At 42.9% G+C, this 27,850-nt stretch overlaps 2 protein-coding genes across 7 annotated transcripts; one reads left to right on the plus strand and one right to left on the minus strand.

Moving 5' to 3' along the window:
• Positions 1–256: 256 nt before the first annotated feature.
• Positions 257–9,058, minus strand: DNAJA1 (DnaJ heat shock protein family (Hsp40) member A1). The gene is made up of 8 exons (XM_015615291.3): positions 8,795–9,058; positions 8,504–8,681; positions 7,312–7,416; positions 6,985–7,212; positions 5,482–5,596; positions 3,441–3,556; positions 2,788–2,888; positions 257–1,994 (listed from the first exon to the last, which is right to left on the minus strand). The coding sequence occupies exons 1-8, from the start codon at positions 8,924–8,926 to the stop codon at positions 1,776–1,778; spliced, it is 1,194 nt and encodes a 397-aa protein (XP_015470777.1). The 5' UTR covers positions 8,927–9,058; the 3' UTR covers positions 257–1,775.
• Positions 9,059–9,204: 146 nt separating this feature from the next.
• Positions 9,205–27,221, plus strand: APTX (aprataxin). Of its 6 annotated transcripts, none has more exons than XM_015653241.3 (8): positions 9,205–9,285; positions 10,215–10,351; positions 11,039–11,085; positions 12,745–13,056; positions 14,497–14,556; positions 17,463–17,689; positions 26,412–26,515; positions 26,840–27,221. In XM_015653241.3, exons 2-8 carry the CDS (start codon positions 10,222–10,224, stop codon positions 26,992–26,994), a joined length of 1,035 nt encoding a protein of 344 aa, XP_015508727.1. In that variant the 5' UTR covers positions 9,205–9,285; positions 10,215–10,221; the 3' UTR covers positions 26,995–27,221. The 6 variants fall into 6 exon arrangements, with proteins under 6 accessions (XP_015508727.1, XP_033376460.1, XP_015508722.1 ...); XM_015653236.2 differs by lacking the exon at positions 9,205–9,285 and adding an exon at positions 9,286–9,570; XM_015653237.2 differs by lacking the exon at positions 9,205–9,285 and adding an exon at positions 9,603–9,730.
• Positions 27,222–27,850: the final 629 nt, after the last annotated feature.

Consider the following 27,850-nt stretch of genomic DNA (forward strand, 5'->3'; position numbering starts at 1 on the left):
ATGTTGTTTGTCCTTGCTGTTTTGATCTAGTGGTTAAGGAAAAAAATAAAGGTGCTTATTAAGCTGAAAAAAGTAGTTTGTTTTACTGTTTAAGTCTCAAGCCAGCTGTGTGGGAGTCAGCCCTAGCCAGAGGAGGACTACTTTCTGTTTCTCCTCTTGACTCAGAGAAACCACCCTACTGATAGAGCACAGGCACCTGCAGGTCACATTTTTCAGCTCAATGATGAGCTCACTCAAGCAGAATTTGGAAAAACACTTGGCCTACAGTATTTTATTTCTGTTGAGAAAGAAAACAAAAAAGTAGGTGAAACATGCAGGTGAAAGATAACAGTTCTGTAGATACCTGAAAGGGACTACATTTGAGGTACAAAATCCATGGTATACCAGCTGTTTTTATACAATCAAAGTTGTAATGCTTAGGTAAGCTAGACTGTTTTTCTAAGAGCTTCCAGAAATTCAAGTTACAACACATGTACTGCCACGCAACAGCTACTTAGATGAGTTCTTCTCATGACATTTTTGCTTCAAAGCAGTATGGAAAGCATAAGCTCTATCCCAAGCCAGATGGTTGAGCAAGACTAAACTACCACACTAGAGGTTAAATCTGGACCTGTCTTCTCAGCATATTTTCTGAAAGAAGATGTTTAAGATTTTTCTGTGAATAGCTGTCTAAAAAGAAAGGGGGTGGTGTTTTTAAACCAACATCTGGTCTAAGAAAAGAGGCAATGAACGATTTTGCAATTATATTGGAAACACTTAATCTACAATAATTAGAACATTCATACAGAAATTTAAGAGTCAGCTTGAAATAATGCACACAATACATTAATTTCAGAACATCCTAGATGCATTGATTGGTTGTATTCACTAGCCTTCTCTGCTCTGCAGGATCACATATGCCCAACTAAGAGGACTGGTAATGCTTTCCATAACACACCAAGGGGTATCTGATTTCAGTAATCAAGGTGGAAATCAAGCTTCACCTAGCAACAGTCTGACGTTCCAAGCCACCTGTGTGCTGACAAAGCCTAGAGGATTTTATTAATCCTCTAGTGCAGTAGCCAAGGCAGCTCCAAGCAACCACTGGCTCCACAGGCAGTGTGGCTCAGGACAGCAGCCAAAAGGGAGTGAATGATGAAACAAAGCAAGCTCAACAGCGAGCTCTGAGGTCAGGACCAGTGCCAGAAGGACTATCTGACCTCATGTGGAATAGCATGGAGAGCTTGGGGATGACATGTCTTTAATGGGCCTGTGAAGAGCAACCGCATCTGTGTCAGCCTCAACTACCATGTGGGTGTGTTAGAGCCAGTCCCTAGTTAACAAACACCAGTACAAGCCCAAACATTATTATCCTAATTGGTAGAAAACTTAACTGCATCTTACCATGGATTATAAGTACTTGTGCATACTTTATTCACAAAGTATAAGATCTAGAATTCCTAAAAAGCACACCACAGGATCTTAGTTTAAGGCTGGGTAATTGCACACATACAGGAATTACAAGGTATGGAATAAAAGACAAGCAGGTATGGGGAATTTTCTGGACCAAGAGCCATGGGTGAAGTGCAGTCAACTTCATTTCAGCTTGCATCCTGGAGCTTTATACAAATTGCAAAGTCAGTTTAATTACTTAGTTTATTTCTTTATGCTTTTAGAAATAACTATGGCTGGATAGAACAACAAATAGCAGGAGGTGAGGGCAAACTGCTTGTAGTCCTTCACTCATCCACTACTGCATACAAAACAAGCATCACAAGAATTATTCACTGGCCCATTTATGATGTCTGGCACTGAACACCACCTCTAGGCTGATGCTCATCATCTTCATACACTTCTCCATTATAGTGGTGTTTTCGCTTTTGAGATGGATCAAAGTCCACTAATTCAACCTGTTCCATTTCCTCAGTTTCTTCTATCTCCTGCCTTGTAGGTAGCAGTTTTTCGAGTAAGGACAGCTTATCTGAGGACAGGAAGCCACTCTCTGGGAAGATGACCTGCAATAATCAAGAACTAAGGTTACTCCAGTCTATCTGAACTGTTTTTTATTAGGTCAAATAGACCTACAGGTTAAGAATCTGCCAAAGTCAGCTTTGTTGTCATAGATGACTTCAGTTCACAGCTTAAAAAAATTGTCAACATCACTAAGCTGTTCTTTAATGCCTGCACAAAGTTGCCTTCTAATTCTGGCAACTCAATCAACACTTTTCTTCTGCCTCAGGCTGCCCTCTGGAATCACCCACAGTAAAGTATATATATGTAATATAATAGCACATACAACCGTGTATTTATAACAACATATACAACTACATATTTAAATATATATAAAAACAAAATGTCAGCATTAGAGAGATGTGGTTAAATACATTCTAAGCTGTAGCAGATGTGGCCCACTACTACAGCTCCCAGCATTAGCTTCTCCCCAGGGAAGAAAATCAGCATTTTCCAACCTACTCTTCTGCTCTAGCACAATAGTTGAAATTACTCATGCATCCTTCCTACAGGACAATAGAAACTAAAGAATATGTAAAGCAAATGGAAATTCACCACGTCGCTGAAGAAACTCCTCTGGTACCTAATGTACTTTGAGCACATAGAGTTCTGCAAGTTTTCTCTTTGCTTTGAACTGTAATTCTGATGAGTTTCATGTTCCCACCATTGTAAAGAACAATTGCCAGAACAGGATATTTGATTATTGTATCTCTTCTTGACTGAGGGTAGTGCTTATTGGTTAAATTTTGGATGGATGCTCAGTCCTTAAATGCTGTGGAAGTAAGTTGATACACTTACCCTGAATTCTATGATCAGACGTCCCTTTTCGTATGGTCTGCGATAAATTGGCATACCTTCATTCAACACACACTTAATAGCCCCATGCTCAACAACCTGGCCTAAAAAAACAAACAAAAATTAAATTACCAAAAAAAGCAACAGAAACAGCTTTACTTTTCCTTCAGTATTTATGTAGCTTTCTACATTGTGGTTAGGCAGCAACATCAACATGCTAACAGGAACTTACTGTCTGGTACTTGCCTGGTAACATCTGAGTAGGAAAGCGGATTGATGTCTACATTACATTCCTGTAATCTTGTTATGCTTCCCAAAGGAAGCATACTTGCAAATTTATTAATTGCTCCATCACTTCCAAGGCTGAAAAAGTGGTTTTCAGAGACCCACAGCCTTCATTTCTCATGGGATATCCTTGGGATGCAAGTATGCCCATGAGGTAAGGTCTATTACTATGTCACACAAAGAGAGATACTGCTGACTGCTATGCAAAAAATCCTTTTTTATTTTAAGATTTGTACTGCAGACTGGGGCAAAGAATTTTATACCAGCACACACCCCCTTTTACATTAAGACGGGTACTTCTGTTCCTTTAGATTTCCAGCTTATGTTCACTGTATGCTAGAACTTCCAACAGAAAGCAAACCAACTCTTACCAGGATGAGAGGTAATAATAATAGTTCTGTTATCCAGCGTTGTGATAGGCTTTTGAAAGCCACATAGTGCTTCAACCAGTTGAATATCCATAGACAGAAGCAGATCTTCTTCTCGTCTAGGGCAGAACAAAACAACAGTAACAGTGAGAGAGAAACAGCAAAAGAGCCATACCCAACCTCAATATTTAACCTGGAAATAACAATAAGCTGCAATTATAACAGAAGCCCAGGCAATTAAACAAAAAATACCAAATATTAATGTGGCTCCTCAATTACTAGAACAATACCCACTCTGAGAGCCATTATGTTTATGTCAAGCTATCTAAAGTGTTGTGTTTATTGAAAAGAAATAAATTCATCATGGCCCACTTTAATCCAGTCTCACATCACTGCTCCTTACCAATAAAAAAAAAGGAAAAAAAAAAAAAAAAAGGAAAAAAAATCTCAGCCTCATAAATACTGAAATTGGGACAATTAATTCCTTTCTTTGTGTAGATAAATACCTTCTTAATTGCACTAGTTTGCACTATGGTACTCTGTTACACTCTGAAGATTTATTACCAGGGAAGTTTGAACAGGTGATGGCCACTCTGGGTAATGACACAAGCACCTTTTAAAAAGTACCAAAAAGGATCTGGAATAGATAGTGGTAATTAGTTTGTGTTTTGATTCAGTATGGCAATGCTAATGGTTGCCTACCTGTTCAAAGGCTACAAAATCTTATTCAAAGAACGTAGAGTACTCACCCTGTTTTTAGAAAGTCTCTGGCAGGAGACTTGAACAAAAAGCTAATTTTAGACTCTGACAGCAGAGCAAGAACATCCCCCTTCTGTGAGAGCACAACCTCAGCATAACCCCACAAGACCAGTAATATCAAGGGTTATTGAAGGACACTAGAACTGAAAGCAGTGGGCAGAAGGGTAGACAAAAATAATCTAGCAGAATTGTGACTTCAAGTCCCAGGAAACCATGAGAGCAGTTTGGCATATCTGAATCAGTGTCTGGTTTCACTGGAGGTTAAGAAAAATCAGCTGAGTAAGCTCATCCAAAGCAAACAGAAGTGATTCTTAACCTGTGAGCTCAGTGTTCCTTGGCACAGAACTCTGGCACCAGCTTCAAGAGCTCAGCACCATACATGATAGTTGGGCAGACCAGCTGCAGGTTTCCCAAGAACCTCTGGCTCACCATTCCTATTTACAAGCACAAGGTCAATGGTTGGTGTTGAAACAACTAAGTGCTTTCTCAAAACCCACTGATTCCCTTGTAACTGCTCTGAACAGCAGCAGTGAGACAACAAATGCAGCACTCTTTTGTGAGATCATCAGCATTGCTTTTAACTGGACCAAAATATACTGGACAGACTATTTCCACAAATAGGAACACAAAGAGAGAGGCGTGCACCACTGAGCAGTATTGCCTGGGAACATGAATAGTTGAGATGTGGTCACTGCTACAGGAGTCACTTTTGCTTTCACAATAAAAACCAGACAGCACCAATTATCCTGCCCATAGGACTCGGGCAGGAAATGAAGTGTGGGAAAACACATTTGATCACAAGGGTTCGTGCTACACTATGTTTGTCCTAAGTAAGATCCATGAACACAGGTGCACACACTCCAAGTCTTCTGTGCCTCGAGGTCAAGGGGACAACAGTTGACTGCACTAAATGGCAATTTTCTGAGCTAAGTAATTGAGAGCAAGGAAACAGTTGCAAATATTCAAAATTACAAAAAATGTCAGTATTTCAATCAGCTCTTAAAATTAAATATTTGTAAACTCTTAACTGTAACTGCTTTTGTTTGCCTTCTATCCCCTTTTGCTGCCAAAGCTCACCTCATGCTATTAGAACACAAATGGCCAGACTAGCTGTACCACAGCTCCCCCACCTCTGAGCTCCTCTGACCCCACAAATTTACGGCTGAGTGACAGTCATGTGATCCTATCTCCTGACACTCCCGTACATACAAGATGAGTGGTAACCAAGAAAGCACGTGGAAAAACATCACAGAAGACAACACAAGAGAATTTCAAATGTCTTTACCTTGTAAATAGAGAGTGATCTTTTTGATCCAAGACAATAATAATATCCCCTGGCTCCAGACCTGGCTCTTGGTCCCCTTCACCATGGAATGTAATTTTCTGACCATCCTTCATTCCTATTGCAAAAAACAAATACGCATTTTTTTTATTTTTAAGACAAAAGCACCCCCAACAAACACTTCTAATAGACATGAGCTGGTATCAAGATATCTCTGGATCTTTAAGCAAGAACATCAGGATCTTCCATTGAAGCATTTGTTGGGTTTGTTTTTTTTTTTTTAATCTAAACACTTGTTCAACAGATCTTAGTGGTGCTAACCTGAATTCAGTGTTATGTCTCAAGACCATCAAGTTTAACTGTACTGCCAAAACAGCCACCAACATGAAGTCCTGATGGGAAATATCATCAAAACAGCTTTCATTATACACACAAATACAAATAAGAAATCAGAAACACTGTGTACACACTGCACTTCAAGAGCAACTGACCACTCAGCTTATTCAGTTTTATATATACATAACACATCTCTTTATGAAACATATCTGGGCCTGCCAAGTCCAAGAAGCATTCCCCATGGACTGAAAAACTCCTTTAAGAAACTTGTTTCACCCACACAAGAAGTCTATCTAACAAAAATACTAGTTGTCTTATGCTGTATCACTCTTTTCCTTTCCTTCTAAAAAAAATTCTTCTCGTAAACCTTCCATGTTCAAAATACCAGTAACATATCTCTTCTAGTCCTCTTACAATTTTTACATTCACAGGATTGTAAAACAATAGGATTTCCCCCCCAACATTCAAGCATTTTGTAAGCTGAATGAAACATTTGCAGGTCATAATCATTAGCAAGTCTGTAAAAGCCGTGTACTTATCAGCTTGCTCTTACAAGCTGCACTACTCCAGAGACTTCTCCCATCACCTTCTGGGCAGCCCCCTCAACAGAGATGCATTTGTCACTCAATACCATTACATTCACCCATCATGTTGAGGGTTTGTGTACTGAGTTGAATTTTGCCAGGCAAGGAAGTAGTACCTGTTCTAAGCAGCACTGTCAGGGTTGTGTAAACAACAGAGTTCAAAGCATGAGAGGCTTAGCACTGTCTTTGCACCTTATCACTATAGCAGATCTGGTTCCCCTTCAAACTGAAACACAGCAGAAGTGATCGGAGCCTGCAGGGTTTTGCTACAGGCAGTGAAAACTAATTAAGCTACCTGATCACAAACTGGGCTTAGAGGGACCTGAAAAATAATTCACTGCTTACAATAATACAAGTTTCAGAACTCATTCTTAGTCATGTGCCAGACTTTAAAAATGACAGTCATGCCCTAGAAACAAGTCTACTCTTTTTAAAGCAGCAATAAGCAATTTTACTGTGTACAAATTCAGCACTGTTACTCACCAAATCAACATGACATATTTGCTAAATCTTCTGTTTTAGTGCTGTAAAGCGATTCATTTCAGCACATCCAAGTACAATACTTCACCTCAGTAAGACACCTCACCTTTGTCAATATGAACTTCTAGGATCTTCTTCTCTCTAACAATTTTTCTGCCATTGCAGCTCTTACACCGGTCCTTGGGGCTGATACGCTCCCCATGCCCCTGACACTCCATACACACAGACTGGATCTGTTGCACCATTCCTGGGCCGATCTGGTGAATTCTGATCTGCATGCCTGTTCCCCTGCAATTAGGGCAGCATTCTACTGCACCTTTCTTACCACCACGACCTGAGAACAAAAATTGGAAGTGGTTATGTACTACCAGAAAAAAAAACAGCCCCAAAAGCTTTAAGAACATCTTCTGTTTAGTTTCTGTTTCAACATTACCTTCACATTTGTCACAGATAACGTTTTTCTGCAGTGCAAGTTTCCTCATCGCACCATTGTACATATCTTCTAAACTTACTGACAACTGGTGGACCACGTTTTTGCCTGTAAAAGAACACAGGTATTTAATCAAGTTTAGAAGCTTGGTCTGCACATCTCCCTGCCAAGCCACGATAAGCCTATTCTCTGGGCTTTAACATCTTGTTTCAATAGAGCTTTGTCTTGTTTTGCTTGTATCGGTCAAAAGCCCCTTCCCAGCTGCTGTGGTATTAGGTAACAGTTGTTATGACATTGGCTCTGTTTAAGTCAGAAGAAACATTCTGGAAAAGTACAAACAGTAACAGTAACAGAACATACAGAACCTCAGACATTTAAGTTTTACAATGCAGGACTCTGGTTTTAACAAAGTTACCAAACAGATCTCCTACAAACAAGTGAGAGAGACTGTTTGGAATCTTCAGCACTTCTGTAATTTCTTCCTCTCACCAGGTGACCTTCTGGAACCAGAAAGGAGCAATTAGATTTTTACCCTCAGGCACTCCTTAGCACTTCAGCTGCTGTAGGCTTAGTTTTGTAAAGAACGCTCAGCTCTTGGTTGTTGCAAGTATTTTGACACGACACTCCTAACACTCCCATGCAAAACATTTTTTTCTTCCTTTTTCACCAGATCTACACTAAGAGGTCATGGGATCAGCACTGCTCTTAACAAGTTTAAAGTTTTTCCCAGCGTGATTAAACTGGAGCTTAATTTCTACGTAGCATTTTACTGCAGCTTCAACTTAACTCCACTGCACAATGCAGGAAGACAGAAGGGTTTCACAGACTGAACTGGATCTTGGGTCCCTTGTTTAGATAGCTCCTTTTAGATGCTACGTTTATACAGTACCTTCGTTAACAAGCCATTTTAAACTACTTTACCCTTACATTTCCTACTCTGTCTATTACTAGCTGGGCTTACACTCAGCTAAAGGTTCTCCGAACACATCTGGTTAGCTATTAACAGGAGACAATGCACATGAGACCAAACTGCCATCGTACCAAGCAAACGCCCTCTCTTGGGGTTTCAGGCGTAAAGGCACAACAGTTTTCTGCAATTTTCAGATTAAGCCTATAACTTAAGTTTAACCCTGTTTAAATTCCTACATCTACAGCATTCTCCTCAGAGAATCTGATACCCCTGCCGACACGCTACCTCTCCTCTCCCTCTGCATCCTCCCTCCGCCGCCGAAGAACATATCGAATATGTCCATGGGTGAACCGAAGCCGCCGCCGGAGCCGCCCTCCTTGATAGCTTGCTCCCCTCCTTTGTCATACAGCTCCCTCTTCTTCGGGTCCGACAGCACTTCGTAAGCTTGGGAGATTTGCTTGAACTACAGGAAGGAACAGTCACCAGCACTTAGATAACTGCAGCACCCCCGGCGGGACCCCTGCCCGGCCCTTTCCCGCCCGGCCCCACCGCCCCGTCCCGTCCCGTCCCGCCGACCTTCTCGCCCTCATTGGGGTTCTTGTCCGGGTGGTACTTGAGCGCAAGCTTGCGGTAGGCCTTCTTCAGCTCCTCCGCGGACGCGTTGGGCTTCACGCCCAGCACGTCGTAGTAGGTGGTCTCCTTTACCATGGCGGTAGCGGTGGCGGCAGCAGCAGGAAGCCCCCAGAGCGGCGGGCGCAGATCCCCCTCTCTGCTGCTCCGATCCCGACTCTTCTGGAAAGTTCGGGCCGGTCCTGCAGCCCCGCCGCCTTACAGCCTGCCCCACCCCGGAAGTCCTGCCCCGCCGCGCGCCGGGCCCGGGAGAGCGGCCCACCAATGGTTGTTTGGGAGAGGAAGGCACTTGGCCAATCAGAGCCCGCCTTCGCCGCCCGCATTGCGCGGGAGCCCCGCCCCGCGAGGGCGGTGGCTCCCGCCCTGCCCGGCGTCTGCCTCGCGTCGCGCCTGCGCGCCGGGCGGCTCCCGCCCGCGGAGACACCGAGCTGCATCGGGTATGGGACTCCGGGCCGGCTGCCGCCTTCTCGGCACTGCTCTGCGCCTTTTCTCCCTTCACCCTACGCGGGCCTAGCTCCGCCGCTGCACAGGCCTGTCTGCGGCCCGGCCTACTCCACGCTACTGCGCCTGTGCCAGGACCCGGCGCCCACCCTCGTGTGCGTGGGCAGAGTGCGCCTGCGCTGTGCCACGCGCCGCGGCGGGAGCCGCTACCTGGTCACGTGGGAGACGCGCTGCAGCAGCTGATTGGCTGCGGCGGCTGCGGCGCGAACGTCGCGCGCGCGGTAAGGGGGGGGGGTCTGTCCCACTGTTGCCATGGGAACGGGGCCTACGGGAATGGGTGTGTGGCAATGCCGGTGTTGCACTGGGGACGGAGCCTTGCTTTCCGCCGGGATGAGCTCACCACCACAGAGCTAGGAGGAACAGCGCTGAGCACTGGGCAGGGTGAGGGCTGGGGATCTTTGCCGTCCAGGGTCAAATTAGTGTAAACTTGAAGGTTTCATAGCGTGGTCCGTGTGCTGACTGTTGCTGGATGAAGCTGTCCTGACTCTCGTCATCTCTTGTTTTGGTTGTTAAGTTAATCTGTCCGGTGAACTCTGATTCAGTGGGAAACAAATTGAGCTTTTTTGCGTCTAGGCTCTTTTGTCAGATGGAACAACCAATTCACTCGATTTTTCCCATATATGGATGCGAGAATGTATGGTAGTGTAGGAAGGAAAACAGGATTGCTCTTTCAATAGCAACCTGCTCTTAGATTGCACAAGTGCTAGTGACGTGCTCTGCCTTGAATTTCAGGAACACGAACCAAGCTAGCAAAATTGGCTCAGCAAATGGATGGGCTGGCAGCAGAATTCATGGACCCTCTTCTACAGGAAGGTGGGCCATCAGGAAGTGGCGTGTTGGTAACACTATTTATTTTGCTTTATAGCACAGTGATGCACGTGTGCTGGCTCGTAGGGAAAGAGAAATGCACTCAGCGAGTGAAACTACCACACTTGGAAGCCGTGGTAATTGGGCGTGGCCCAGAGACTGGGATAACGGATAAAAAGTGTTCACGGCAGCAAGGTAAGGTGATTCAGCTCAAATCCTGCTTTCTGTGTGCAGCAGTAGCTGAGCTTGCCTTGTTCCTCGGTGTGGTCTGCAGTGTTGCCTGGTTCTTGAAGTCATCAAGCCTATTTAATAAGCACTTACAGAGATCTCTGGGACCTAAAAAATCAGAGACACCCAATGACAAGATGTCCACTTCCATAAACTAAAGCATTGAACCTTAATGTGAGCTCCCAGGCCCACAGTTTTGCTTCACTGCCTGCATACCTGCTTTGTGAGCAGCACTTCTTCTCCCTAGTACACCAAATGATTTTTAGCATGACGTGTTATTATATACATAAAATAATACGATATTGGAGAATATATGAAAATACCTGTCACCTATACAGTACTGCACACCTTCCCCGCCCTCTGTGCCTCTGGACACAGTCTTGCTCTATGCCCGATTGTCACAAGTGGCTGGTAAGAATGTCAAGAATATGTATAAGACATCAACAGAATCTGCCTTTGTTCTGAAGTAATTCCACTCTTGGCTCTGTTTTACTTGCTGTCCTGGAAAGAAGAGGTGAGGCAGAAATATTCTTGGCATACAGCTCTAGAAAGAAACAGATCTTCAAAAAGAGGAGTGTTTTCTACACTGAGTAGTTCAGCAGAGTACTTTTTATATTTACATTGTTTTATGACACTTTGTTCTTTCTTTTCCAGTTCAGTTAAAAGCAGACTGTAACAAAGGGTATGTCACAGTTAAACAGGTATGTTTTTATGTATGGATTTACAATATTTCTGATACTTACTGGCACAGTTGTACTTAACTCCACAAATTCTCCAAGTGATGATTCTGATCACTGGGTCTGAGGGACCTGAAGCTTACTTATCACCAAGGGAGGTTATAACAACTGGCCCTCAGAAGTCAACTTTTCCTTTGTGCACCTCAATGAAAGACTGCAAATTCCTTCAAGATATCCTTCAGTCTAAGACAGCCAGACTTGCAGCATCAGGGAATGCTGTTGTCAGTCCTCAATCAGGTCAGGTGCTGTATTTGAGAGACTTTGGACTTCCTCTACTAAACTTGCTTATCTTCCTCCTAAACCTTAAGTTTCATAAGCTGAGGCAGCTTTTTGTATAAGGTTGGAGTTCGTGTGTTAATGGGACTACACAGTTTTAGAAGATTTTTTGTTAGTGGGGTAGTAGAGCCAGAGATGTGGTTACTTATGAGAAGGGATGGGATGTGAGACAGCACTGCAGGAATGCTCATGTTACTGGATGGATGGAGGTAACTACTCCCTCACACTTAGGAGACCCAGTATCTCTTAAATAATATGAAGGGAAAGATTTCTGGTGCCGGTGTTTGTCTGTGTGCCCGCAGCATCAGCCAGTGTGGACAGCACAACAACATGTTCTACCTACTGAGGGGTAATGTCTTCTCTCAAAATGCCTCTGGAGCCCACTAAGCACAGGCATATCATGGGTATCTGATGAATCTGGCCGAGGTATTGAGGACAGTTTTTCACAGAAATCAGCCCTAATCATGATTTCAGTATTGTGTTACTGGAATCTCAGTATGGGGAATACTTTCTGGTGGTGGGTGCTAGTATGTTTTCTCCGCCTGTTGAAGAGTTGTTCCCTAGATGACAGGTGTGTGGCAGAAGGTTCCAGTGATCACTTGTTCGATTTTTCATTTGTTGATGGGAAGCTTCCATGACCTGAGTGAAACTGCAAAGCTCTAGACTAAAGAGATCCTGGCTGAAATCAGGTGTGTGCTTCATTACAGTGAATACCAAGAGAGAGGTGTAGTACCATCTTGTGAAGCATGCAGGTATGGCAGTGACAAAGCTGTTAAAGTACTCTCTGACTAAATTAAAAAGTCACAGAAGAGAGATGATTTCCTAAAGCCTGCTTCATGCATAAACATTAACCAAAAGCATTTTGCTGAAGAGTCCTAATTTTTGTAGTGTCACCCACGTGATGAGGCAAAATCCATCTATCAAGCAATCACTGTAGGTTGCCTACGTCACAGTGTGGTTGCACTAAGATAAGTCACTAAAACTGTCGTTGCTCCACAGAAATAGTTGCTGCTGTTACTAGTTGTTTAATAGGTTGCCTATATGTGAAGGAAGTGCAGCATAAGTGACGCTGTAACTCTGTAGCTGCTGCAGACCCGGGTTGCCTGTGACACCAGGCCCTGAGGTTGTGTGCTGACAGCTGTGACTGCAGCACTGGGACAGAAACAGATGTCCACAGTACTGCACTGCTTGGTCTGCTAAAGCAAGTTGATGTGGGCAGGGTGGGCAGTAAATACAAAATGCATTTGCTTTCCTGGATAGTGGTATTCCAGGAGAACTGGGCAGAAGCTGGCAATTCCACTTACAACATCATTTTCTACTATTTTTTCCTTTTTCTGTCTACCAAAGATAGGAGTCAACCCAACTAGTGTTGATCTTGTGAATATTGGCAAGGGTGAGGTGGTGAAAATGAAGCCAGGCCAAGTTCTGCATATTGTGAATAACCTTTACCCCTACACGATACAATTTGCCGAAGAGTCTGGGAAAACTGTTCCGAAAGCAGACAAGATGCCACATGAGGACTCCTGTGAGAATGATGATAAAGAGCTTGTGCCCAGAAAAACAATGAAGTTGGAGGTGGTGGATACACAAGGCAGTTCTACAAATCCGAAGCTAAGCAATATCAGTGTATCTACACATGAAGGAACTTCAAGTAAAAAGGCAAGTGTGTTGGTATTAATACTTGTGCTGTTTCTCCTGGCGTTGTCTTCTCCATGAGTAGACATGGTCTTTTACTTTTGTGCATTCTGCTGGTGGCAGGCATCTCAGGTGAACACAGATCCTCAAAGTATACAGAGCATGAGAGGTGTTATTTACTCCTGAAGTCATCCAGACCCTAGGAAAGTTACTTGGGACCCATTCTAACCTGACCTGAGGGTTAGGTGTTTGTGAGGGGGCTTCCCTGTAGCAAGTGAGGATTTAATCTCTAGTTTCTGCTGCAGTTTCTGCTAGAAGGACAGGCCACGTGAGCTCCATTTAGCTGGAGTCACCCAAGGACACTGTGCTGGCTCTTAAGTGGTTATCTAAAAGCAAGTGCACGGAGAACAGAACAACCTGAGCCTTTTTTTGTTTTCAAGTTAGTTTGTTTGTAATTGCATGGGGCTTTTTTTCTTCTCCTGCTTTGTTCATTCCATATGTCAGAACCATGTTTACATTAGTGAATGTTACCAGCCAGAATCTTTGAAAGGGAGTTTTTAGCCCTGTGACATGGTCAAAATAAAAGACCTTAATGCATTTGGAACTAGTGCAGTGCTGGAGGAGAAGGCACAAAAATAAAACCCCTTAAGACAAAATTTTAGTCTTGGGTTGCTGTGAGTTAACTGCTTACTTCATTTGTAGACTTGGGCTAGTTCTATTAGGACCAGATTTGTGGTGGAATGAGCAGGGAGATGATGACTCACACTGTTTCCCTGCCAGCACTATGAATGTCTTCCTTTCTAAGAATATGATGAGTATCATTGCTGATCTGAATAGCTAAAACATCTGTTTTGAAAAAGGTGCACTCAAGGCACACCTTCCAGCAGGTGTTTAATAGCCAAGTTAAGAAATAGTTTGTGTTGGCTTGATCTTCCTGTACTTTTCTTGATTTCTCTACATGGCACTGCACAATGTAAAAAAATCAATACATCTAAGGATAAGGCTCCACACTGCAACTACTTTGTTCTGTGCTGAGCAGCATGGGATAGGACAGTTAATGGAGATCTTTGTTCTTTCTCTGGTTCTTGTGATCCCTGAAGCAGAGGGCCTTGTGCCAGGACATGTGCAGGCAAATTATTAAATTTAAACATGTTTATAGCTCCCTATTGTTAAATTTCAAATGTTTGGAAGATTGAACTTTCCATCTTTACAGTACCTCATTAAATATTTTCAAAAGTGGCTTTTTGGAGGCAATTGGAGCAGGTGTGTTGGCATTTTATAGAAGGGAAATAATTGAGCTGTCATTCAGCTGTTATTGTACTGCTATTGTTCTGCTGTATACTAATAAATGCTCTTAATTGAATAATTTAAAATATATAATATATATTTAATAATAAAAAGTAATAAAATATATAATATATAATTAATTATTTTATAATTTATTTTTCCCATTCTGTGCTATAGGAACATTTAGGACACTGGAGTCAGGGTCTAAAGAGCTCCATGCAAGATCCAAAAATGCAGGTGAGAGCTGTATATTTGTACTTTACAGTAGATCCTGTCTAGCAAAGCTAAGTGGGCTTTCTTCCTTCTGCAGTTTGCTTTAACAATCTGGTTAATCAGTGGAGTCCTGCATAAGGGCTGAAATATACTTGCATCTCTCTCTGTAGTAACATTAATTTGTGAGTCTCTACTGTACTGATTTTGTAAAGTGTCATTGCCTTAATTATCTTTGAGCTCTCTCACAGAGAGAGAGCCATTTGGCCAACAGATTTCAAAAAGGTTGATAGGAGAGCAGGCAAGCTGTGCAGTTGCTTTGTTTCCTCAGGGAAACCAACTAAAATGGTGTTATCATTTGAAGCTGAGCAAGCTACAGAGGTTCCCATTCTCCAGCAGTCAGCACTGTCTTGTTTCTTAGTGCAGTTTCCTGGTTTCCAGCAAATTCTTAACTTTCACACCTTTATGTCAGCTGACAGGATCTGCCCCTGGCTTCACTGGGCCCCTTCAGATGATGATCACTGTCAGTCTGAAAATAATTTAGAGTCACAGTGTATGTTAGAAGGGACCCGTCAGGATCATTGAAACCCAGTCTTAGCCCTGCACAGGACATCCCCAGAAATCACAGCATGCATCGGAGAGTGCTTCTTGAACTATCTGACCTGGTGCCATGACAGCTTCTCTGGGGAGTCTGTTCCAGTGCCCAGCCACCTTCTGGGTGAAGAACCTTTTCCTGATATCCAGCCTAAACCTCCCCTGACTCAGCTTCAGGCCATTTCCTCAAGTCCTGTCACTGGCCAGCAGAAAGAAGAGATCAGTGCCTGCTGTTCCTTGTCCCCTCACAAGGAAGCTGTAACTGCAATGATGTTTCCTCTCAGTCTCCTCCAGGCTAAACAGACCAAGTGACCTCACTGTTCCTCATATGGCTTCCTTTCAACACCCTTCACCATCTTCTTAGCCATCCTTTGGACACTTTCTAAGAGCTTTATACCTTCTATTGTGGCACCCAAACATGCCCCAGCACTCGAGGTGAGGCCGCCCCAGTACAGAGCAGAGCAGGACAATCCCTCCCTTGCCCAGCTGTGATGCTGTGCCTGATGCACCCCAGGACACAGGTGGCACTCCTGGCTGCCAGGGCTCTGCTGAACCATGGTCAGCTTCCCACTGGCAGGACTCGCAGGTCCCATTCCAGGGAGCTGCTCTCCAGCTTCTTTGCTGCCCAGTCTTTCTGTAGGTGCAGGGTTGCCCCATCCCGGGTGCAGTATCTAGCACGTTCCCTTGTTAAACTTCTACGAAGCCTTCTAACTTGTCCAGCTTTCTCTGCAGGGCCTTCCTACCTTCAAGGGAGTTGACAGTTGACAGTTCCTCCAAACTTATCATTGGCAATCAAGTTTTCTTGTGTCATCAAGTGTCATTGGCAAATTAGTTTTCTATTCTTTCCAGTCCTGTGTCCAGGTCATTTACTAAAATGTTGAAGCGCACAGGGCGCTGGAACCCCATCAGTGACAGGTCACCAGTCTCACGTCACCCTATTCACTGTAACTCTTTGTGCCCAACCTGTGAGCCAGTTCCTCACCTGATAATTTAACAGAAGGCTCCTATTTCTTCATTGATTTTTTTATTAAATTCAAATGTGAAGTGTTGAACTGCATAGATTTACAGGAGAAGTGTATGCCTATTGTTCTAGAATTGCTAGCACTTTCCAAGGAGTCTATCTATAGGGGATGATAAAACTATGGAAATTCTTCCTTTTTAAACATGAAGCTTAATTTTTATCCCTGAAGCAGAATTCTATATACCTATCAAAGCAGGGATTTCTTGACCCAAAATGTAAGCAGGTTTTAAAACTGTTCTTTTAATGTTAGACACAAATAAAATAACTGTTTATGAGTGAAGGTTAGCTTTATTAGTTGTAGTTTCAATCTGAATACACAAATAATAGAATTCCTATATTTTCTTTTTAATGAAATATTAAATGGCAATATTTCTTTCTTCTGAAAAGACTTGGAAGTGATCTTGTTCCTACTGGCAGCAGGAGCAGACACTATTAAATGTGTTTAAAATATCTAATTTTAAACACAAGAATCAGTCTTACGATTTGTGTACCAATAGAACTTTAATCTTCCTTCCTGTAGAGTAAGACTGATTTGTATATAAACATGCAAGAATAATTAGCAGAGGTGACGTAGGCATCATCCATCTCTCATCAGCAGGTGCACTGCTAAGAGACCAGAGACACAATACACAGCTTCTGCATCACAACCTGGTAGCTTTTTATTGCTGTCCACAAACTTCCCAACCACTTCTCTTCCTCAGCTGCATTGAATTGTTGCAGAAGGCAAAACAAAATGAAAACAGGAAAAAGGACATGATAGACAGGAATCTGTTCTCCTTCTTGTGAGTCATCTTACAAAGCAGCACAATGGGTAGGATGAACTGCAATAGCTCAGACTTCAATATTTCTGTCTTTGTAATGCTGGTGGAGGTCTGTAGCACACGACTGGTAGCACATCTGAGATTTGTGCTTCACTCCAGATATCCTCAGCCCTTTGTTCTTTATTAAGTACAGTGGTTTTGTTTGTGGCTGCAGAGCTTGAATATAGCCTGATGGAATTAGAGTTCCCTAGGCCTCACTGGTATCTCAGTCCAGGTGATTTTCAAGAGTTCATATACACCTGTAGCTATGGTTAACTTACTACAAAGTAAGATCAGAGAACTTTTTCCTTTTGTAATAAATTATATGAAAAAGGATGCTTGAACACCTCTCTATAGCTATCTGGGATATGTTACGGAAGGGGGTGCTTATCCTGGAGAAACTTACTTCTAGCAAAAGTTCTTGTTGGATACCATCTCTCCACTAAATATTGTGTTTATAGAAATAATGTACTTAACTTTCAATCAGAAAGTAATCTAGTTACTTTGTTTTTTCAAAGGTTTACAAAGATGAAAAGACTGTAGTCATCAAGGATAAATATCCCAAAGCACGTTACCACTGGCTTATCTTACCATGGGACCCCATTTCAAGCCTGAAGTCAGTCACCAGGGACCACCTTGAGCTCCTGGAACATATGCATGCCATTGGGCAAAAAATGATCGAACAGTGCCCTGCCAGAGAGAGCCTGGAGTTCAGACTGGGTTACCATGCTATTCCCAGTATGAGGTAATGAAGGAGAAGGGTTTGGGAATCAAGAGACGACTCAGTATGAGTTTGCTGCTTGTTCCACTTTATTGCAGTTTCAGCAACAGTTTTATAGCATTAGTAAGGTAACACACGACACTTGTTCTGTAATAATTGGATAGTTGCTGTTGTTCATGTGCTAATTTCTACTTTATTATTGGTCTAGGTCATGACACACTAGCCTCAGAAGATATGTTTTGCATTTAGCTACATTGTGAACTCTCATCCTGTTTATTGCCACATTAGCCCTTAGTTTCTTCTTATCTTTGTTTGAATGTTGTGTCAAGGACTCATGCTAACTCAAAGTCAGGGTTGTGCAGGCCTTCCAAGGAGCTATGGCCTCAAGAAGGAAGTCATTCCCCTACAATTCCCTCTTTTTCTTTGGCACAACCATGACACTGTTTACTTTCACAAGCGTTTCATTATGGGTATTGCACAACTAATACATGCTAGTCTGATGATAGCAACGCAAATGATTAATAGGCCTATTTTACACAAACTCTTAACTCGTCCTGTCAATCCAAGCCAATTAGCTAGGCCATCAATCCCAAAAAATCCCACATCTTCCTTTATTCTCTGAGTATGATGCATAAGCTCTTGAATTTCTTTGTGGATGGATTTTAAGTGATCTTGTAAATCTATACAACACATACCTTCAAAATTTTCACATCTATGGCCATGTGCTAACAATAAAAAATCAATGGCTGCTCGATTCTGCGGTACTGCGTGCTGTACTTGTGACAAATCATCAGCTAATTCAGAAAGTACTCTGCTGGTACCATTTGCTCGTTTCACAACCCAACAACTAAGTTTTTCTATATGGTGATACACCCTAGTGGTGGCAGCACCTGGTAAAAAAGCAGAAGCAAAAAACACTTGCCATCTGTTCCATAAATCCAAATTATCATCACAGTCAGAACTCAAAATTTGACTAAGATCTCTATTCCATCTGACACGATGTGTGCTATTAGGATGATGGTGTGGAATCGCCATGCTGAGTTGTCCAGTTGTACAAGGGCCTCCAACAGGTCACAGTGGGATGCCTGCCCATGCCCTATTGCCACAAATTAAAAAATAACCTGTTGGTAGTCTACGAGGGAATTGAGTCCCAGGTGCAGGATTTGACTCATTCCTCACCATTTTAGCACACCACTGGGAAAATTTGCCAGTGGTGGCAAATTGGGCTTGTCATCGTGGTGATGTTAGATTGCCTACATCCTTGCTCAGTGCCTTCTGCACACGAGCTTTTGCTGGCATTTAGGTAAATACAATAAGCGGCATTTAATGAATCTGCTAAGTCAATTTCTTGAGGTTCAGGGCCTTCTGGGAGGTGATCATCCCAGATACCATAATTCTCCATACATTGTGAAAAGTTGTTATATCCATTCCCTAAACGCCTTGTCTTAAAAGTGCCCTGAGTTTCATGCATTGCCCTATCTAATAAAGCCCATCTCGAGTCGTTCATCGTGACACCAATCAGATAAGTAATGAAGGGAGACTGAGGTGTAGCCAAACTGGCACAAAAGGTCGTAGTATTTAAACTTCGGGCAAGTGAAACCCACACATTTTCCTGTGGGTCTATTGTCTTTGGTTAACATGGCCATTGTCATCAAGGGCAGTGTTATTAAAATGAAAGTGCCAATTACCATCTTGAGCTCTTTCCCACTGGTCATGTAAAATGGTGTGGCGTATCGAAAATAATACGTTTTTCCCACACTGTACTGCAATTATTCTTGTTTTTTGAGCAAGTTTTGCTAAAGCTGCTACCCGCTGAATTTCAAATATTATACTGGCTCTTTCTAAAGAGCCCAAATTTTCCCACAGTGCCAAAGCTTCTGCTTGTGTAAAAGAACAATTTAAAAAATACAATAATGGAGTAAGTGGAGTTATGTGGCGTATTGCTCGGTAACACCTGACACACCCTCGTTTGAGGTGCTGATCTCTGAAATGCCCACAAATCCCTTTTTCAGCCTCCACACACAATTCTTATCCACAGGTCTTGTGTGGCTTTACAACACTGACCCTCTGTACCCACTAGTCTTGCTGCAGTCACTTATCTCAAAGCAGAAAATAAAGTGCCTTTTATATGTGGATCCCTACAGTCAACCTGTACACCCAGAAGTTGATTGATGTGTCTCACTATAAGTTCAAGGGCAAGCTGCCATCGTCTGCTTTCTTGTTCTCTGGCTGCTGTACTCCAGTGTTGATGCGGTTGATCGCGGCTCACGTCCATCTGCTCGGCACCCATAACGGTCCTGTAGGGGTATCAACACACATACAGCCTTGGCCATTAAATAGGACTTTAGCTGGTCCTATCCAATGTCCTGTTTTAGGCTCTCTGTAAAGAGCAAACACTTCCTTAGCTACAGCACCTGATTTTGCACATTCACTATGTACGATAACTGGGGGATCCTGACAATCTCCAAAAGCACACAAATGGTTAAGCACAAAAAGGGCTTTATCTAATTTCTCTCTTGGGTCAGAAATGTTTTTAAATTGATTAAGAAGACTATCTTAAAGGTTCTGTTGGTTCTTTCCACTCCTGCTTGCCCCATGGGGGAGTTTGGAAGGCCTCTAACATGCTCAACTCCCCATTGCTCCATGAATTTTCTAATATTGTCCCTGGCATGCGCAGGGCCATTATCAGTCTTAATTCACTCTGGGACCCCCATAATGGCAAAGCATTGGGTTAAATGGTTCTTTACATGCAAACTCTTTTCTCCTGTCTAGGCTGTAGCCCATACAAATTTCAAATAGGTGTCTACAGTAACATGTACATATTTCAATCTGCCAAATTCAGAAACATGGATAACATCCATCTGCCATACTTCCAGGGCTTTTAGCCCTCTAGGGTTGACACCTATCCCTATCCCTGGTCCAAGGTGACTGCATTATGGACATGCTTGCACAATTCCCTGTGCCTTGGAAATTGATAGCAAAAACTGCATTAGGCCTTTTGCATTCTGATGAAACTGTTCATGAGCCATATGAGCAGCCTCAAACTGATTGAGAGGAGCTTTCCTCTGAACCCAACTAACTAATGAATCTGCAAGATGATTGCCAAGGCCAAGGCCTTCTTGAAATTTATGGCTTCTGATATGTATCATACAATATGGTGCTGGTCTTAGTCGTGGAGCTTGCTGTACTTGTTGAAACAGTTGCATTAGTTATTTATTCTGAGTTTCCTTGATAAAGGCGTCCTCAATGCTTTGTAAGATGCCTGCAACAGACAGTGAATCTGTGACTATGTTCAGGGAACAATCCGTCCACTGGCTCATGGCCCAACAGACCGCTGCTAATTAAAGTGTTTGAAATGAGTCTCCTTGTTCGGCATGCAAAATATGATAGGTCCAAGATCCTTGTTGCTGCCATACAATTGCTGCTCGCCTGGTTGTTTTACCAGCATCTGTAGAAAGTGCGTGTCCTTCATTTAGAGGAGTTGTTGAGTGTTTTGGCAGCTGAATCCAGAGATGATCTTTCAGCATTTGAATGATTTTGCTTTTGGAACTTCGGTAGACACTTGCCCATTATATGCTAATAATGCAATCTGAAGGGTGTAAGAGTGATGCATTGTCCATTCATTGGAAATATGCTGGAAAGATCAGCAGCATTCATTGGAATATGGATACTCGCCAGTTCATTTCCTGAGATGGCAACCGTGCCATTGTGACCCTTTTTAATTGTCTCCCCTACTTGTTCCTTTCGGGTCTGTAGGCTGCGCTTGGGTTGAATTGATACAAAGACCCACTCAAGAATGTAGACCCCTTATATTCAAGAATATACTCCCCCCCGTTTTCCTTTGCCATTGAGCAATGACGGCACACACAGATGAGGGTTGTGAAATAACAAGCAGGCAAAGAGATAGATTTAGGATGTGCTGTGAAGACCAGCAGCTGACAAGCAGAGAAGCAAGGTGAGAAATACATTGTTGTTCTACCATGAGAACAATAGGAGCAGCAGGGTCAGTTCCTTTTAATAAGGGTCGCAAAGGAGCAAGATCTTCATTGGTGATGCTGATGACAGTGTGTACCCATTGGAGGTCACCCATTAAGGTCTGAATGTCTGTAAGACTGCGTAGGCCGCAGCTCAGTGTTGCTTTCAGTGGATGTATTACGCTGTCATTAATCTCCACCCTAAGTACTTCCATGGAGCTGTTTTTTGGAACTTCTCAGGAGCAATTTGTAGTCCAGCAGTGGATAACACTTGTTTAATTGTTTCTAATTGATTATGTGTAAAAGGTTGTTCTTGTGCAATGAAAATGTCGTCCATATAATGGTAAATGATGGCCTGTGGCCACTGTTCTTGTATTGGTTGCAGGGCTGTGGAAACAAACAGCTGACATATGGTGGGACTGTTTCACATTCCTTAAAGTAGTACAATCCACTCATACCACTCACTGGGCTTTTCTTTGTTGATTGCAGGCAATGTAAACACAAATCGCTTTGCATCTTCTGGATGTAATGGAGTAGTAAAAAAGGAATCCTTTAAATCAACTATTAACAGCGGCCACTTTTGTGGCAGCATTACTGGTGAGGGTAGTCCTGGTTGCAAAGTTCCCGTGGACTGTATTTGTTCATTGTCTTTTTGTAAATCATGCAAAAGCCTCCACTTTCCGTATTTCTTTGGTATAACAAAAATGGGGGTGTTCCATTGGCTGATGGATGGTTTGATATGCCTTGCATTAAGCTGTTCTTTAACTGACTCATGTGCTTTCTGCAGCATTCTTCTCTCAGCGGCCACTGCTCCACCCTCATGGGATCATTACTTTTCCAAGTCAGCTGTAATGGGGCTGGCTGCTTTGCAGGGGCTGCTGTGAGAAAACTGAGTGGCTAGTTAGTACCCCTCCCCATTGGGTTAAACATTCATGACCAATGAGGGCAAACATACCTTCTGGAAAGGGTATTGTTACTACTGGCCTGGGCCTTTTTTCCTTCAAGTACAAACATTAGGGGATTAGGTGTGACCGATTCAGCTGCAGACACTCTTCTAACACCGTTGATGGCAGTTTTTGTCTCTTGAAGTGGCCGGTATTGTGGCCATACTTTGCTGGAAATAATGGTAATATCCACGCCTGTATCTAACAATGCTTGCAAATTTATTCATTCTTTTCCATTTATAATGGTTGTCTTTTGAACCGGGCAATCTTGCATTCGTAGTGTTAAATTCACAACTGGTCCTGTTGATCCAAAGCTAGCATCTCCTCTCATGGGTTGCATAGGTTGTGATCCTTTCATCATTGCAGATACAAGATTTTGAAAGGGAATTATTTGTGCAATTTTACTGCCTTGAGGTATAAACAAAGGTGGCTGCAGTGTATAAGCAACAATTTGAATGTCTCCAGTATAGTCTGTGTCAATGACTATCACCAAAATCCCTTTTAGGCTCACCAGTAAACGTCCTATCAACAATGCCCCATGTTTAGAAGAGTGAATTGGACTTTTGAAGGTTGTAGGTATCTTTTGAGGCTGGTTGTCGATAAGGGTAACCCTTACTGCTGTTTCCAGGTCGATTCCCAAGCTACCTGTGGTTGCAGGGCATAGTTCTGTGTCTGGGGGGCAGCTACTGTTGTCTGTGTGCGACTGCCTTTCGCACTTTTCCATCTGTTTCCCGAGCCCTGGCAAGCCCTGGTAGCATGAGTATTGTTTTGGCAGTTATCACACTGACATTGCCCATACATTGCTTACGTAGATGCCCGGTTTTTCCACATCGAAAACAAGCACCCATCGGTCAAGGACGACCCCCTTTCACGAGAGGTTTCAGAGCCGTAGCAAAAGCTTGGGTCTGGTTGGTTTTCACATCCATCATTGTTTCATTTTGTTTTTTCACAGCACTTGCTACAGCTTCTGACAGAAACGCTGCTTGCTGTTGATATACTGAGTGGTCCATTTGTTCTAACATGGTTCCCAAATCGGCTGTGCGTGGAAGAGTAGCTAATATCATTTTGGCTTTAGGAGTTGCGTTTTTGAATGCAAAAGTCATTGTTAATTGCTCTTGTACTTCAGCAGTTAAGTCTGTTGCTTGATAGAGTGAGGTGACCAACCTGTTGACAAAAGAGTCAAAAGACTCATTCATTCCCTGTTTGATAGTGGTATAACTTGGTGCTTTCTTACCAGCTGGAATCCTCCAGAGGGCTTGCTTTGCCTCTTCAGCAGATGCATTATACAAGTCTGCTGGAAATTGCAACTGCTGTGCTGCTGATGCATAGATGCCTTTTCCCATCAGCATATCGATGGTGATGCCATGAAGAGGATCAGTCAGCTGATGTGGCAAGACTTTCTTGCAGCCTGATTTCCATTCTCGCTCCCATAACACATATTGTGAAGGAGCGAGTAATAGCTTTGCTGTGGCCATGCAATCGTCAGGTGACAGAACATTCGATGCAAAAATGTAATTGATCATTTGCTTGGGGGGCTCCAAATTGAGTCCATGCTGGGTAACTGTAGCTGGCAATTGTTGCATTAATTTCCACTCAAAGTGTGAATAGCACACTCCTGGCTGGCCATTAGCAAGAGCCACTTGCTGCACTGGATAAGCATGTGGGGAACAGGCAGCTGCAGCTTCCCATTGCCTTTCTAAAATAGCATCCCTGATTACTCCAGACCAGTGACTATGAGGTTCAACTGGTCGTATCTTCATTCCCTCTGGGGTGGTAATTACCGTATCACCTACTGGCTGCCCTTCATGGGTATTCAGACTGCCCATTTTCTTTGTTATCTTTTCCAGTAGTTTATCTGATGGCTTTCTTTGTTTTGAAACTGTGACTTCGACTTTGGAGGGTATTTCGTCACCTTCATCAGCTGAACTTTCTTCCTTGGAGTCCTTTGTATGGTACCAGGAAGATGTACAGGCCTCGCCCCCTGTCCCTGTGTCGTGTTGTTCATTCACAGGAGATAAGGGGGGTGCACTTGGTATTATCGAGGTTGATTCTGTCACCTGATTGGCAATTTCTTTTGCACTAGCCTTAATAGACACTTCAATGTCTTTTGCAGGACTAGGATCAGTAAATAAGCGAGAGCTTGACTTTGCTGGCACTTCTGTGTCTTCCCCAGCATTTTTTGTGCCGCTAGTGCCATACGCTTTTCTTTAGCAAATTCTTTAGCAGTTTTACTGCCATCAATAGTGGCATCCCATAAGGCATCTCCAATTTTTTGCCACTCTGTTCAGTTAAAGATTTCTGTGGGATCTTGCATGAATCCCTTTTCTTTTGCCCACTTACACAACTCTTGGAGATTTTTTGTGCTTATACTGACCTCTTGCTTAGTGAGAAATTCTGCCAGCAGTGATAATGCTGCTTCCTCTATCCATTTCCCGAGATAGCGGTCTTACTGGCAGTTCGGAGGACAGCCATCAGTTCCTCTTTACCTCTCTCAGGCTCTTTGTGCCGAATTCTCTCCTTATTCCAGAATCCAGCAGATTCTTTAGTGCCTGTTTGCGGTGCCGAGCCTCTTGAGCAAGTCTTCAGGCAGTTTGCAGGCTTTTTGAGGTCCCTGTTTGGGTGCCAATTGAAGGAGAAAGGTTCTGGAATCAAGAGACGACTCAGTATGAGTTTGCTGCTTGTTCCACTTTATTGCAGTTTCAGCAACAGTTTTATAGCATTAGTAAGGTAACACACGACACTTGTTCTGTAATAATTGGATAGTTGCTGTTGTTCATGTGCTAATTTCTACTTTATTATTGGTCTAGGTCATGACACACTAGCCTCAGAAGATATGTTTTGCATTTAGCTACATTGTGAACTCTCATCCTGTTTATTGCCACATTAGCCCTTAGTTTCTTCTTATCTTTGTTTGAATGTTGTGCCAAAGACTCATGCTAACTCAAAGTCAGGGTTGTGCAGGCCTTCCAAGGAGCCGTGGCCCGAGAAGAAAGCCACGCACACATTCCCCTACAAGGTAAGAGCTAGAGGAGTCATACGGTGGACATGTTGTTCTTCCAGTTACACAGATTGGGGGTTAAATCCAGGAGGAGATTTGGCATTGCTAAGGAACAGGCAGTCCTCCTCTACACTACACACAGTTTGGTGTACAGTCCTTTGCCCCACACTGCTGTATAGATCCTGATGCACGGGCATCTTGGGCACAGTGGGAAACCCCTGTTGGGCTTCTCTAGCAGAGGCTGGTACCTGGGGCTGTGGGATGACTGGGGTCCAGTCCCAGTTACAGGAGCACTGCTGCCAGTGCTAGGGCATCCCCCTCCCAGGGCACCTGTGTGGGATTAGAGACTGACTCCTAGACCTGTCAAGTCCTGCCTAATACTGAGCAAGGATTTGAGTCTTGTGTCTAAATCCAGACCTTAGAGTCCAAGTGCCAGTTGATACTGCAGTCAGTTGTTCTCCAGTTCTTGAATGAAGATTTTGAGCCTGATCAAGTCCCATTCAATTCTTCTACAAATAATAAAACTTTGGTTTATTACTAAACCTTTAATAAACCTTTGGTTTACTAATGCTACTGTCTCCCCCTTTTCGGAAATCAGCAGGAATATAGACTTCAGTGAGGGGCCAGTGGAATATGCAGACTATTTATGAGTGAAATGGTTGGCAAGAGACAGTGCTTCCAGAACAGACTGTGTTTCTTCTGTCACAGGGTCAGGACTGACCCACAAGGCTGGCACTCTGCTGAATCATCTTTGCAACTGATCAACTTATGCAGAACAACTTCAAGCATTAACCTTTTTCTCTCATATCTCCATTGTAATTTTTTTTCAGTCAGCTACATTTGCATGTAATCAGTCAGGATTTTGATTCTCCGGCTCTGAAAACCAAAAAGCACTGGAATTCTTTTACTACAGACTACTTCTTAAACTCTCAAGGTAATGATTAGAAAAAGTATTTCATAACATATAATCCTGCTTTGTTCTGGATTATATGTTATGTTTGTTCTGTTCTGCCAGGTTCTGGCTTTGGATTTTTCTTCCAAACAAATGTACAAGTTACACATTTTATTGCAGTAAGGGAAAAGTTTGATTTAATTTAAGACATCGAGGAGTAGGACTGAGTAAAAGTCAACAAATTTTGTAACTGGTTTAAAATAGAATGCAGCAGTGACACACTGTGCATGCAAAAGATTTGTAGTGTCATGTGTTTCATGATGCTGCACGGTATCAATACTCTGGTCTCTTTATTTTTATCCCCAGATGTGATAGAGATGGTAAGAAGCAAGGGAAAAGTGATGGTGAAAGACCATACCTCTGAACTTCTCAAACTTCCCCTCAGATGCCATCGCTGTAAAGAACAGCTGTCCACAATCCCACAGTTAAAGGAACATCTTAGGAAACATTGGCCAAAATGATTTTGCAAAAAAACATCTTCCAGTCTGTCTTCAGATTTCAAGCCAACACAAAGACTACGAAATGTTAATGGAAATGTGTGTTTATTAACTGGAATTGCAAATATAATGTGTGGAAAAGTATCCTGGAAACAGCAGCATACTAATTTAGTAATAGCTTCAACAAAAAAAACCAAGCCCTCTTCTTCCTCCCTACTGAAAATATAAATAAAGTGATTCCTGAAATTGAAGCTTTTTGGTTGCAGCTTTATTGTGGTACAGCTACACTAATCTGTCAGTGAGTTGAAGTCTGCGAAAAACGCTTTGTTTGGATGAAAAGATTTATTTTAATTCAGGAGCTGAACTGAGCCCAGATCTTGGTTTCCACTGAGAAAGAAACAATTATTTAGAGGTCTTTATCTTGGTGTTTTCTCCCTTCCACTGAAGTTCCTCCTATGTGTTAATGTTGCAAGCACTGGTGTGGCTGCCAGAATGTACTGTCAGTGGAGGGGAAGGAGCAGCAGCTGATCGTCCCCACTTTGCTGTGCCACTGAAAGGCCTGACAGGTGAGTGCTGCTGAACTGTCCCTCAGCTATGGAGTGGGCTTTGCCCCTCACCAGGGTGCCAGGACAGTCACTGCTCAGGCTCTAAGTGCAGCAAACAATCTCTTTTGGGTACAAGGATGTATTTAAACATTTTATATGAAATGTAATACACAAACACCAGCTTTACTGCTCCCCAGAGTAATAATGCTATCAAGATTTGTAGCTACATGTCTGCATATGTTGAGGCTGGTACAGAAATCCTGTGGTTTAATCCCACTGTTTCTCTAACCAGGATTTTAGTGAGCCTCTTATCATTTGATTGTTGTGAAGATGTG

The sequence above is a fragment of the Parus major genome, chromosome Z (assembly GCF_001522545.3).
Source record: "Parus major isolate Abel chromosome Z, Parus_major1.1, whole genome shotgun sequence".
Classification (NCBI taxonomy): Eukaryota; Metazoa; Chordata; class Aves; order Passeriformes; family Paridae; genus Parus; species Parus major.